The sequence below is a fragment of the Cnephaeus nilssonii genome (genome assembly GCF_951640355.1).
Source record: "Cnephaeus nilssonii genome assembly, chromosome: 19".
In the NCBI taxonomy this organism is placed as follows: Eukaryota; Metazoa; Chordata; class Mammalia; order Chiroptera; family Vespertilionidae; genus Cnephaeus; species Cnephaeus nilssonii.
In genome coordinates, this window is record NC_137090.1 from 32,277,539 (window position 1) to 32,290,840 (window position 13,302).

The 13,302-nt window shown below is 45.4% G+C and overlaps 1 protein-coding gene across 1 annotated transcript; it reads right to left on the minus strand.

Annotated features, from left to right (window-relative positions):
• Positions 1-956: 956 nt before the first annotated feature.
• PIGS (phosphatidylinositol glycan anchor biosynthesis class S) lies at positions 957-11,167 on the minus strand. The gene is made up of 12 exons (XM_079797922.1): positions 11,114-11,167; positions 10,693-10,832; positions 10,496-10,607; positions 8,877-8,966; positions 8,507-8,598; positions 6,942-7,149; positions 6,519-6,661; positions 5,695-5,809; positions 4,426-4,571; positions 3,510-3,610; positions 2,361-2,571; positions 957-2,026 (listed from the first exon to the last, which is right to left on the minus strand). The coding sequence occupies exons 1-12, from the start codon at positions 11,145-11,147 to the stop codon at positions 1,751-1,753; spliced, it is 1,668 nt and encodes a 555-aa protein (XP_079654048.1). The 5' UTR covers positions 11,148-11,167; the 3' UTR covers positions 957-1,750.
• Positions 11,168-13,302: the final 2,135 nt, after the last annotated feature.

Sequence of the window (13,302 nt, forward strand, 5' to 3'; positions counted from 1 at the left end):
GGGCTACTCACCCAGGGCAGGGTGGGGGCTCGCCCTGGGCTTCACTCATTTTTTCAAAGGGTCCTGGCTACCTCTCCGGTGCTCCCGCCACTCTGCTCCTCCCTCAGTTCCCATCTCAAGGTCTTTGCCTGGGATACTCTTCCCCCAGGTGGCCTCTTCCTGTCCTTCTGGTCTCAGCTCAAATGTCATCTGCTCAAAGGCCCTCCTCCGCACCCAATCCACAGTACTAACCCGTCACTATCTGATTAGCCTGGTTTTTCTTTTTAATGCATTACCCAAAATTAGTTTTATTTGTTCACTGACTCTTCCCCCTAAAAGAACAGTCCCAGGAAAACAGAGATCCTGTTTTTGTTATCATACCCTACCACCTGGCACAGTACCTGTGCTCAATATATCTATATTTTTTAATTTTTTTAAAAATGGTTTTTAAAGAGGAAGGGAAAGAAAAAGAAACATGGATTTGTTGTTCCAACAAATTTTTTATTTATGCGTTCACTGATTGATTCCTGTACGTGCCCTGTTGGGGGAATCAAACCCTCAACCTTGGCATATTGGAACAACACTCTAACCAACTGAGCTACCCAGCCAGGGCACTATACATACATACATACATATATATATATATATATATATATATATATATATATATATATATATATTTTTTTTTTTTTAATTTATGAATGAGTTAGTATCAGAGGTCTTACACTGGTACAAGCCATTCCCTCCCAGACCCCGTGCTAAAAAAGCAGAAGTAGATGTTAACAGACTTGTTGGGCAAACCCGATCATGCCGAGGGACAACTGTCTAGCTCACTAAGTCACCACAGGGCCCTCCAGGACAGGGAGGCAGGAAGGACACATGGCCAGGTGAAAGCAACGTGACCCTGTGAATAGATACTAGGAAACCATCACTTACACATGAATGAGGAACAAAAGCTATGCTCATACTTCATATAATTCCAATTCACATTCAATGTTTATTGAGAGCCTAGAATATACCGCTTTCAAATGCTTATCACATTTAATCCTTACAACCACCTTGTAAGGGAGGTATCATTGGTGTTACTTTAACAAATGAAAAACTGAGGCTCAGAGAGATTAAGCAGCTTATTCAGAACTCCCCATATGATAAGTACAGAAACCAGGGTTTGAATTCAGGCAGGTTTGATCCCAAGTCTGGAACTTTCTCCACTGCACCACACTGCCTCTGTGGAAGGGTGAAGGGGACCCCTGCCACACAGCATCAGGCTGTGCCCAACAGGCATAGCTAGACAGGAGGGAAGGGAGTAAAGGAGAAGACCCCAGAGGCGACCTGTGCCTGGCCCCTTCCATAAGAGCAGTGCTGGGGCTCTCCCTGAAAGGTAGAGAGAAGCGTGGAGGGGAAGGGGCTAGAAAACAACCTGGGGCTTTCCCCTAATGCTCCCTCTCAGTGCAAGAGGACTGTGAGAAGCAGGGCAGAAGCACAAGCTGCCCTTATCCCAGAGGGATAGGAAAGGACCTTCTTCAAGTTCAAGCCAGAGAAGGAGACCCAGATGATGCATCTTTTGAAGATGGGGGTGGGACCCCTGAGCCAGAGGAATGGGAAGAGAAGGAAAGATGAACCCATCGTGGAGTGTTACGCTTTGGTTGCTGGAGAGGCAACAGAGGAGGCTGGAGACAGATCTTCATGGCAGGCCCCATTTACGTGCCTCTCAACCTAACACCTCCCACCTTGCCAGAAAGGAAGACTTCCTACTGAGATGCTCTCCTGCTCAGTCTATCTTCTCTGGCTTTTTCCAGGACTTGCGACTCTCCAGGAAGATCTTGACCAGAGACAGGAGGATGGGCACAGCCATAGGCAGGAAAAGCGGGATATAGATGGCAAACTTCTGGTCATCCGGGAAATAAAGGAGATGGAGGAGCGAGGGATCAAAAAAGGCACGCTCCGAGGATGTCACAGCTTCCTGGCTGGCAACAAAGGCAGAGGCCAGGTGTCCAGAGGCCAACTCCTCCGCTGCCTTCTGGACTGCAGCTACAGCCCTGTACACCTAGGAAGGGGGCAGGGGATTACCAATTAGTTCTTGGCACCGATGAAGGTGGTGGGGGAGTGATGAGCTTTCCTGTGTCTACCATCTCCCAGACAGGTTGCCTGGAGTTTGCCCAGGATATGTGGCAGCTAGTATAAAAGGGCTATGGTGGACTTTCCAAGTTCCTGCTTAAAACCTCACATCCCCCCAATCAGGACTCCTGCTGGGGGCTGGCAGTGCCTTCTAGAGGAAGCCTGGGGCATTCAAGGCTGGGATGCCCACACATACCCTGGACCTCAACTGGCACTAGTTTCACCACACCCTGGCCCCCAGAATCCATCCCCTGCCCACTTACCTCAGATGCCACATCATCCTTAATGACAATGTTGCTGATCTTGCCCAGAAGCTGGGCCAGGGAAGTGAGAGTGGTGGTGGCTGTGGCCAGATTCTCCACCGACCGAGCCCAGAGCAGCCGGTCTAGCTCCCAAGTCATCAGCCCTTCACTCTTAGGCCTGGAAAACAGGCATTTTGGAGGCACCTGGGGCTGAGCAATCCCAAAGAGCAGCCTGTAGGAAACAGTGAAGAAGGTCAAAGGCTGAACTAGAAGGTGGGAGAAGACGGCTAAGATTCCTAGAATAACTAAGATTTTCAATCTTATCCAGACCCACGGGGGTTGCAGGAAAGTACCTCAGGCTCTTGGGTTTTAGCTTTTACCTGTTTCTGTATTGGATTTCCAAGATCTTATTTGACAAAAGGTTCCATGGCTAAAATATTTCTGATTTAGTTTAATCCTCTCACCCTGTCTACTCTCTCTTTGGACAAATGGGGCCACTAAGCCTTAGTGAAGGGATGATCCAGGACCACCTCTGACAAGATGTGTGTGCTGTGCCTCTCCAATCCTGCACCCATGGCAGGCATTGCAAATCAATCAGAATCCTCTTTCCTGATCAGCCCAAAGAATCCTCAACATGGGTCATCAGGCAGCCACTATCAATAGATTAGTTAGACCGGATGGCATGGCTCAGTAATTGAGCATCGACCTATGAACCAGGAGCTCATGGTTCGATTCCCGGTCAGGGCACATGCCCAGGCTGTGGGCTTGATCCCCAGTGTGGGCATGCAGGAGGCAACCAATCAATGATTCTCTCTCATCATTGATGTTTCTCTCTCTTCCTCTCCTTTCCTCTCTGAAATCAATTTTTAAGAAAAAAAAATTTTTTTAAATAGATTACTTAGCACAAGAATTAACAGCTATTTTTCTTAAGCACCAGTAATCACATCCCATGGACCTGACATTCGTGAGTCTATTTTTCTTAGGAGTTTTTGTCAGCAACTAGTTCTTCTTAGGAGAAGGATGAAGTGATCCTTGGCAACCTCTCTTGCTTTCTAGGGCTCAAGGCACAGCCAAGGTATCCCTGCCAGGTGAGATTTTATTCCAGGCAGCCCAGGAGACCGTGGTCAGAGTCAGGGGCCATGTCCCCAAGAGCATCACCTAGGACCTCACCGCAACTGAGCCAGGAACACCTCCATCACTCGCACCATGTCCACCTCCACACGCACCGGCAGCTCCGAGGCATTGTAGGCTTTGGGGTCCACATTATATACCTGCAAGGGGAAATGAGGTTGCCTCAATATCATGCCAGGAACATACACAGCTGTGCCCCATACACTCTGAAGACCATGAAAGAAAAAGAAGACATATTCTGTGCTCTTTAGAAATTATAAACCTGATGATATAATAGGTATTTTTTAAATACCTATTAGGAGCTTTCCACAAATTATCACTCTTACCCCCCTCAAAAGTCCTGTAAAAGAGATATTTTTTATTCCAGTTTAGAATTTCTACCTTTGAGAGACTCCTAGTCTAATAGGGGGACCAAGTTCCAAACTTTGCAAGACTTCCACAAACAGGTCCAAGATCTAAGATGTACATAGAAGAGTCCTCATTAAGTGCAAACTACTACATGAAAAAGGGTCATATTATAGAAAATATAGACAAAACAGCCCTGGCCGGTTTGACTCAGTGGATAGAGCATCGGCCTGCAGACGGAAGGGTCTCAGGTTCGATTCCAGTCAAGGACACATGCCCGGGTTGCAGGCTCGATCCCCAGTAGGGGGCATACAGGAAGCAGCTGATCAATGATTCTCTCTCATCATTGATGTTTCTATCTCCCTCTCCCTTCCTCTCTGAAATCAATAAAAAATATTTTTTTTTAAAAAAAAGAGAGAAAATATTGACAAAATAAAAAGTGGTGGGGCTAGCAGAGGAGGGGCACGAGCTCACAGCACCCTCACCTCCTTGGTGCCTGCCCTGCCTCAGGCTGGGCCATGGAGGACACCAGAGGAACAGAAGAACAGTCTCAGGGAATATGTCTGTCCTGGAAGCTTGCGTTCTGGAGCCTGCATAGTGTGACCATTACCATAATGCCACCCCAGCGGGGACTGTGGAAGGCGTTGGTGGCCACTGGAGCCCCATCCTTGTCCTGAATGTACAGGGGAGAGTGTGCGAGCTCAGGTACATAGAGTAGAAAGTTGAGCACAGGGTAAAGGGAGGCAGCGCTGGATCCTGTGGTACAAAGAGAAGAGGAGTCAGAATATCAAAACATGTTAGATCTAGATATTAGTTCCAGATCAGCCTCTAACTAGCCGGTCACTCACTCTGGGTCTCATTTTCCCAACTGATAATCACTAGGATATCCTCCAGTCCTGGGTTTCTATGGCAAAGATCCTCTAAACATTCTCTCAAGATGTACCATATACATGAAGTGCAGTCCTTAGCCCCAAAATGCCCCTGGAATCTCCCCTCCTCCAACAGGCCTCCCTTAACTCTCTCGTGGCTACTGCCACATTGCACCCATATTACTGTAACTCGTTTTATGCACAAGTATAAATGTGACCTCATGTCAGTTCCCCACTTAGTATCTCTCAATGGCTAGCCATTCATATTAGGTTAAAGTTCAAACTCCACAACCTGGTCCTTTATGATCTGATGCCTGCCTGCCTGCCTACCTGCCTTGCCAACATTATCCTGGTCACCCTCCCACAATTCAGCCATGTTAAACTTCTCTGAGCTTCCTGAGAGTCTGTGTGCTCTTACTCTTCTACATCTAAGCTCCTAGGTCCCTTGCCTGAAATGCCTTTCTATCTCTGTACTCAGCACTGCCACAGAACAGCCCCTCGAACTTTGTTTGCTGAATGAAGACAGGAGGAATTTACCAAGGTCTCCCACACTGCCCCTCCCACACCCCTTGGGCCACCCTGGCCTAGCCCTGATGTCTTAAATCCCATAACTAATGATATACTCATTTTAGTTTGTCTGTATTGCAGTTCTTGGTCACACCTACTTTTCCTAGGTACCAACCCAAAAATTAAAAATTGGAACCTAGCTTCAAGGTTCCTCATTCTGCCTTCATGTACTTTTGCTGTTACCTTTCCTACACCCTATCCATTCTTTTATAAAATGTGCTGGGAAACATGTTTAATAATTGCTTTTGGATAGAATAATGTGGAGATGGAGATGTCAACAGAGTATCATGACAAAGGAGCCTAAGTGCCCAACACTTCCTCTTCCTTGACGCCCTCAGACCCACCTAACCTGGGAACCATCACTATATACAACCCACCTCCAACCCCAGGCTGAGCCTTCCAGGTCCCTCCCTGGCCTGGCAGAAAGACCCTCAGAAGCTCACCTAGACGGGACTCCACGGGATTAATGACATGGGGGAGGCTGTGTGCGGCCAAGTAGTAGCTAGAGGAAACTGGGTCAAAGCGGGGGTTTACCCCCAACACTGCATAATAAAGGATCTAGAGAACAAAGAGGGAGGACGTTATTTTGTTTATTGATTTATATTCCACTTTGTCCCAAAAAAGATTTGCGGTGCCTTAAAAAGATACAATTACAAAAGGATGAAATATCAGAGCGGGCTAAGAGAAAACAGGTGTAGGAAAAAAATCACAAAGCCACGGGTAAAGTTAAAACACTAAATATGTTCTTTGAAAACCACATATTTTCCCAGGTTTTCTCACAGCCGAAACAAGGAGGGAAACAAAGAATAGCAGAACTCAGTGTTCACAAAATCAAATCAAGTCTCTGTTATTCAGTATTACTCCCACTACCAAGACCTAATAAAAATTTCTCCCACATTTTCCCTCAAAGAACACTGTATGATACAGAAAGCTACATTCTTCACATCTTTGTTACTACGTTAACATATTTCAGGGAATTTTTTGTTGTTGTTTAAATAAGTGCTTTAAGGATGGCACAACTGGTGAACACAGTTCTGGAGGAAGCCATAAGGAAGTTCGTTTTTTAACAGGCATTGATGAAACTCCCTGAGCTGGACATAGGAGAGAAAGTAGACATCAGAACTTTATACATACACGGGAAATTCCTAGCAAATCAGCAAGCCCAAAGAGCTAGAACTGACTACACTTGTAAACACTAAATATGGATGGACTTTGAAAAGGATGGTGCAGCCAGGAAAAGAACTCCTCAACTTGCTCCCAGTCTCACCTGAGAGTCCACAGAGAAGTTGCCAGCGACACTGAGGGCATTCAGAAAGGGCTGCACATAGCGCCGCACAGCTCCCTTGATGTCCCAGTGGACGTCATGGGACTTGGGGTCTGGGTTGAGCAAACTGAAGGTGATCTCATAGCCTATGGAAACAGGAGTCAGGGAACCCAGAGGCTTCCGTCGATGAAGGACAGCCTGTGCCCCTGGCTAAGCTGAACTTGTTTCTCCTCTAGAATGGGGCTGATTGTCATCATGGAACCAATGGGGATAAAAGTGGGATGAGAAACACTGAGTGCTTTAAGAAAAAGTTGAAACCCCAGGGGAAAGAAGTAAAGGGTTTGCATGCAGATTCCCCTCCTGCCCCAATGCCCCCACATAATTCATTTCCCTCTCCCGCCCCTAAGCAAAGCCTGGTCACCCTACCCAAGCTGGACTTGAGAGGCCGCCTCTTATCAGAGCTCCACTTGTCCTCTGGAAGGTGGTCAGCCAGTGCCGCAGCCAGCACGTCCTCAGTCAGAGACATGGCCTGGGCTACTTGGATTATGCGGCGGCCAATGATGTTAAAAGCCTCCCGGTGCATTATTCCCCTCACCACTGCTGTCCTCTTAGGCCCAATGTAGCTCATCATGTCCTATGAGGGGCAAGCAAGGAACAGAAGGCCCATGGCTCAGGGAAGAAAGCAGAAAAGCACTCTGATTCGTTTCTGAGAATCTGGCCTTTTGCACTGACCAATAGGCATGACCCTCTCTTTAGATCCATAGTGAACTATTATCTCAGCATTTCTGAGCTGTGGGTATTTATGAGTATCTTCATTCATTTCCATTCCCTTCTCCTTCCCAGTAGACATAAATCTTCTCAGGCTGGAAACTAACAGATGGCATGCTGAACAAGAAAAGCAGAATAAACAAACAACTGGACAGTTTGGTCTAAGTAAATAGCACAGGGTAAAGAGGCAAGTGCAAGAATTTTCACAGCAGCATTATTATAATAAAAAACTGGAGACAATCCAAATGCCCATCAGCAACAGAATGGATAAGTTGTGGTATATTTATACAATGAAACATTAGACAGAATTAAAAATTAATGCACTAGACTTAGCTACACATATTATCATGGATGATTCTCTCAAATATAAATGTTGAGGAAACTGAAAGTTGCAGAACATGTACTGTATTATACCATTTATATAAAGTTAAAAAATATGTAAAATTAAATATATTGTTTATAGAGACACAGCTTATGTGATAAGACTTGAAAGAAAAGTAAGGAAATTATATGATAAAATGGTCACCTTGGGCTGAAAGGAGTGGGATGTAACCATGGAGACACATGGAGCCCCCACTATATTGCTGTACTGTTATAAGCTGTGGCTGGGTACATGATATTTATTAAAATTTTCTTTCCTCTTTTTTTAAGAATTAAATATTTCATTATAGTCCTGGCCAGGTATCTCAGCACAGTCCTATTTGCCAAGGTTGTGGGTTTGATCCCTGGTCAGGATACATACAACCAAAGAATGCATAAGTAAGTGGAATAACAAAATGATTTCTCTCTCTCTCTCTCTCTCTCTCTCTCTCTCTCTCTCTCTCTCTCTCATCAATACATTAAATTTTTAAAAATATTTCATTATAAATTCATAAAGAAAATGATATATGGTATAACTTCCACGAAGCCTTTTTGTTCATGAAAAAGTCAATGTATTATTACCCAGGTTACCTTCACAACCCACAGAAACCAGCTTCTTTCTTTTACTCCTACTGATTATTTCCCCCATTTTAAATGGTCATTGGAACTTTAACCGTATACAAGTCTTAGATTTAGAAAACCAGAGTCAGTAAAAAAATTGTTATTAGCATTCTTTAAAAAATATATTTGGAGAGTTTTCCATAGCAAATGGAAGAAATGGACAGCAATACTACAAGGAGGTGACCAGGGAGAGGAAGAGCTGACAGGATTGGGCAAGGCCACGGCATCTCTGCTCACCCTACCTGGGGGAGAAGTGAGGAGTGTTCAGAGATCACGTACACAGTCAGGGAGCCCTCTGCTTGCTCCTGTGGCTCAGCTAACATGGTTTCTGCCTCTGGGGACAAGAGCAGGTGGTGCACCAGGAGCAAAAACACCACTCCCTCTCCCTCTGGCCCCCACAGAGTGCCCTAAGCCACCCCTCCACCTCCCACTGACACCCAACTGCCACTGTGGGCAGGCTTGGCCCTCAGTGGCCCAAGATGAAACACATCTCATTCACAGCTTTCCCAAAGAGATTTTGGAGTTAAGACAAGGTATGAAAACTACACCTTCAGGGATCAAAAGGGAAAATAGGGCTTCATGTTAAATAGTATGACCTCTCCCTTCCAGTACCTTGCATACTGCCCATTGACAAGGCCTCTTCCTCATAGTCCAAAGCCCTCCGATAGGCCTTCTGGAAGCGGCATTTGATTTCCATTTTGTCTTGAGAAGAAAAGGAAGAAGCATGAGGACAGCAAAACGATTGTTTGCAGAGAAAGACCAAGAAGCTATAGCCAATTCTAATGATTTCTACATGGATGATATCAAACACGCGACACTCCACCTGCCCAGCTTTTGCCTCTGCCCATGTACACAATGTACACACTGCCTTCAATCTGAAGTACTCTCCCACAGGGAAATCTATTATGATATTCATTACACAAACAGGTGAAAGGAGAAAAAGCTTATGAACATTTTATTAATTTTTCAAGACTTTTTAAAAAATGTTTTTTTATTGACTTCAGAGAGGAAGGGAGAGGGAGAGAGAGATAGAAACATCAATGATGAAAATTCAGTGTTCAATGCCCCACACTGGGATCGAGACCACAACCCAGGCATGTGCCCTGACTGGGAATCAAACCTTGACCTCCTGGTTTATAGGTCGACGTTCAACCACTAAGCCAGCCAGGCTTTTCTTACAGTTTTGTACATCCATTCCTGAGTATCTTTATGTTTTTTATTATTATTGTGATTGGGATTTTTTTAAATACTTGCTTTTCTAATTAGATATTGCTGGTATTTATCAGTTATTGATTCTTGTGTATTCTTGTACCTAGTCATCTCACTGAACTGTTACTAGTTCTAATAGATTTTCAATTGACTCTCTTTGGTTTTCTTGGAAAATAGCTATACTGCTTCAAAAAGTAGCTATTTTGTCTCTTTCAAATATTCATGTTAATGTCTCTCTTCCTCTCTCTCCAAAAATCAATAAAAACATATCCTCAGGAGAGGATTAAAAAAAAGAAAGAAAAGAGCCCTAGCCAATTTGGCTTAGTGGATAGAGCATCGGCCCATGGACTGAAGGGTCATGGGTTCGATTCCCGTCAAGGGCACATACCTCAGTTGCAGGCTCTATCCCCAGCCTCAGTGGGGGCATGTGAGGAAGGCAACCAATCCATGTGTCTCTCACATTGATGTTTCTCTCTCTGTGTCTCTCCCCTTCCCTTCCACTCTAATAATCAATGGGAAAATATCCTCAGGTGAGGATTAACAAAAAAAATAATAATAATTAAGTGAATATATATATTATATATATATATATATAATATATATAATATATATATATATATATATATATATATATATATATATTTGTTGTTGTTTTTTAAAGTTAAGAAAAGTGCCTAACACTCAATGAAGCGTTTAAGGTTGAACTGAGCAAAGTCTGTATACAAGTCCAACTTGATTCCAAATCCTGTGTTCTTTCCACTACATACCACTTCCTCCCCTATCCTCTAATGAGCATCAACTATTTCTGATCAGGTAGCATACTGTTTTATGAATAAAATTGTCACCTTTATGCTGAACACTGAATTTAAAGTTGCTTTTCTCCTAACCAAACACACTGTTCATTCACAGAGGCCTCTACACAAGTTTTTAACTACCTTTATGGGACACCCACACTCCTACCAGATGCATATCTGAGCTGAGCTCAGACCGGAAAGGCAGCCCTGAACCCCCCATAAACTCACATTTCAGAGGGATCTCTCTCTCATGCACAACGGTGAAGGGCAGCTTCTCTTGATCGTCCAGCGGCACTGACTCTCGGGTAAACACGACACTGACAGGCACCATGAGCCGGAGCTGCGGGAAGGCGCATCAGGGCCATCACCTGAGTCGGAACCTGGCCGAGGAGCTGTCCCCTAACCCTCCCCGGTCAAGGTCTCACCTGCAGGGCATTCAGCCCACTGATCTCGGAGTAGGGCAACGAGGCCCGGTAGGTCTCCGTGGTCTTCCACCAGAGCGGCAGCCCCAGCACGATGGCCACGGCAGCAAAAAAGAGGGCGGCGCGCTTGCCTCGGACCACCTCTGGAGATAAGGAGGTACGGAGGTACGGACTGAGACGCCAGAGGTGGGCGCAGGTGCCAGCCCCACCCCTGACGCGGAGCCCGGCAACCCGGTGGCAGAGGTTCTCGGCCCTCGTTCATAGGGATCCCCGTGCGACACGCCCGGGCCCAAGGCTGAAGGGATCCTGTCTGAAACGGCCCCCGAACCCCGCCCGCTGGACCTGCGGCGCCCCACAATCCCCACCCCCTCATTCCTCCCTCCCAGTCCGTGAATCGCAGGCCTCAATCCGTGTGCCACCGCACCTAAGTCTGTAGCTGCGGCCCCGGCGGCCGCCATGCTTGATACCGAGGGCTCTAGCTGTGGGGCGGAGCAGCGCAAGCCTCCGCCAATCAGAAACCAGCGAGGGGGCGGGACCACGGCAGTGATTATGGCCAATCGCGAGCGACACTACAGTCGCAAAGGCGGGAGAAATCTGGCGAGCGGTGAGCGGGGTTCTCGAGGGGTTTAGAGTGCAAACCCTGCAGTCCTTAAATACTAAACTGGGTGACAACGGGCAGCTCTTTTAATCTGAAAAAAATTGAGATATTTACCAAAATGAGGTCATTCATGTAAAGAACTTCCGTTCACATGTCACCTATCGCCATTATTGTTTATTATCTCTATCATAGAGCTCCTCTTCCAGGCACCCTCTCAAGCCTCAAACCTGGAGGTGGCAAGCTAGTAGGTACGCAGTACCTTTTTAGCTATCTGGCTCATTCGGTACTTATTTAAAATTTTTGATTGATTGATTTTTAGAGAGAGCAGGGAGAGCGGAGAGAAACATCAATTTGTTGTTCCACTTATGCATTTATTGGTTGATTTAAAAAATAAAAGATCTTTGATTTTTAGAAAGAGAAAGGAAGAGGGAGGAGATAGAAACATGGATGTGAGAGCGAAACATCCACCGGCTCTCTCCTGCAGCCCCCTTCTGGGGAATCAAGGCGGCATTCCAAGCATGTGCCTTGACGGATAGGACAACGCTCAACCAAGTGAGCCACACCGGCCAGGGCTGGTTGACTCATATATGTGTCCTGACCGCCACAACCATTAGGAGGATGCTTTAACCAACTGAGCTACCCCTCCAGGGCACTCATTCAGTTTGTTTGTTTGTGTTTGTTTTATTTTTTAATATTTTTTATTTCCGAGAGGAAGGGAGAGGGAGAGAGGGATAGAAACATCAATGATGAGAAAGAATCATTGATTGGCTGCCTCCTGCACGCCCCCTACTGGGGATCGAGCCCGCAGCCCAGGCATGTGCCCTTGGCTAGAATCCAATCAAACCTGGAACCCTTCAATCTGCAGGCTGACCCTATCTACTGAGCCAAACCAGCTAGGTCTCATTCAGTATTTTATTTCATTCAGTATTTTTAAATTTACTTTAATTCACTTATAAAAGTTTGACTTCACTTACAATTCACCAGCACAAAATATGTATTCTGATCACTTGGGTTCAAATCCTGGCCTTCACCTCTTCTTCACCTGAGTGATCTTGAGAAATTAACACCTCTGTGCCTGTTTTCTTTTTTTTTTCTGTACCTGTTTTCTTGTTAAAATTGGGATATATATATATAATAGGGATAGCTCTGGCATGTGTGTCTCAGTGGTTAGAGCGTCTGTCTGAGCACTGAAGGGTTGTGGCTTCAGTTCTGGTCAAGGGCACCTACCTGGGTTGCAGGTTCCATCCCCACCCCAGAGCAAGGCGGGGGGGGGGGGGGGTGAGGGGGAGAGCTTGTGTGTATGGAAGGCAACCAATCAATGTTGCCACAAACTCTCCCACATCCACATTTCTCTCTCTCTGCCCTTCCCTTCCTCCCTTCCACTCTCTCTTAAAAAAAAAAAATCAATGGAAAAAATATCCTCAGGTGAGGATCAACCAAAATTAAATAAAATAGAGATTGTAATAGTATCTACTTTATATAGAGTTGTATGTTGTAGTAAATGAGTTAATAAACATAAAATGATTAAAATAGGGCCTGGCAGGAACACATAGAAAGTACTATATAAATATTAGTTGTTTGTTTTTGTTTTTTGTTAATCCTCACCTGAGGATATTTTTTTCCAATGATATTTTTTGAGAGTGGAAGGGAAGGAGGGAAAGGGAGAGAAACATGTGAGAGACACATTAGTTGCCTCCCTCACACACCCCTCCCTTGGAGGCAGAGATCGAACCTGCAACCCAGGTAGGTGTCCTTGACTGGGAACTGAACCCACAGCCCTTTATTGCTCAGACTGATGCTCTAACCACTGACACACACACAGGCCAGGGTAATAATAGTAGCTATTTTTGTTAATAAAAGGTCAGGTTACACTGGGCCTACATTCCTATACTGCAAGGGTATATGTAGCATTGGTTGTGCACTTTATCCATAGTATGGCCTCCCCAGTTCACACAGAACATATCCAGCAGCTTCTTTCATTTTTATCTGCTCAGATAGACCTAGGTGTTGGACCT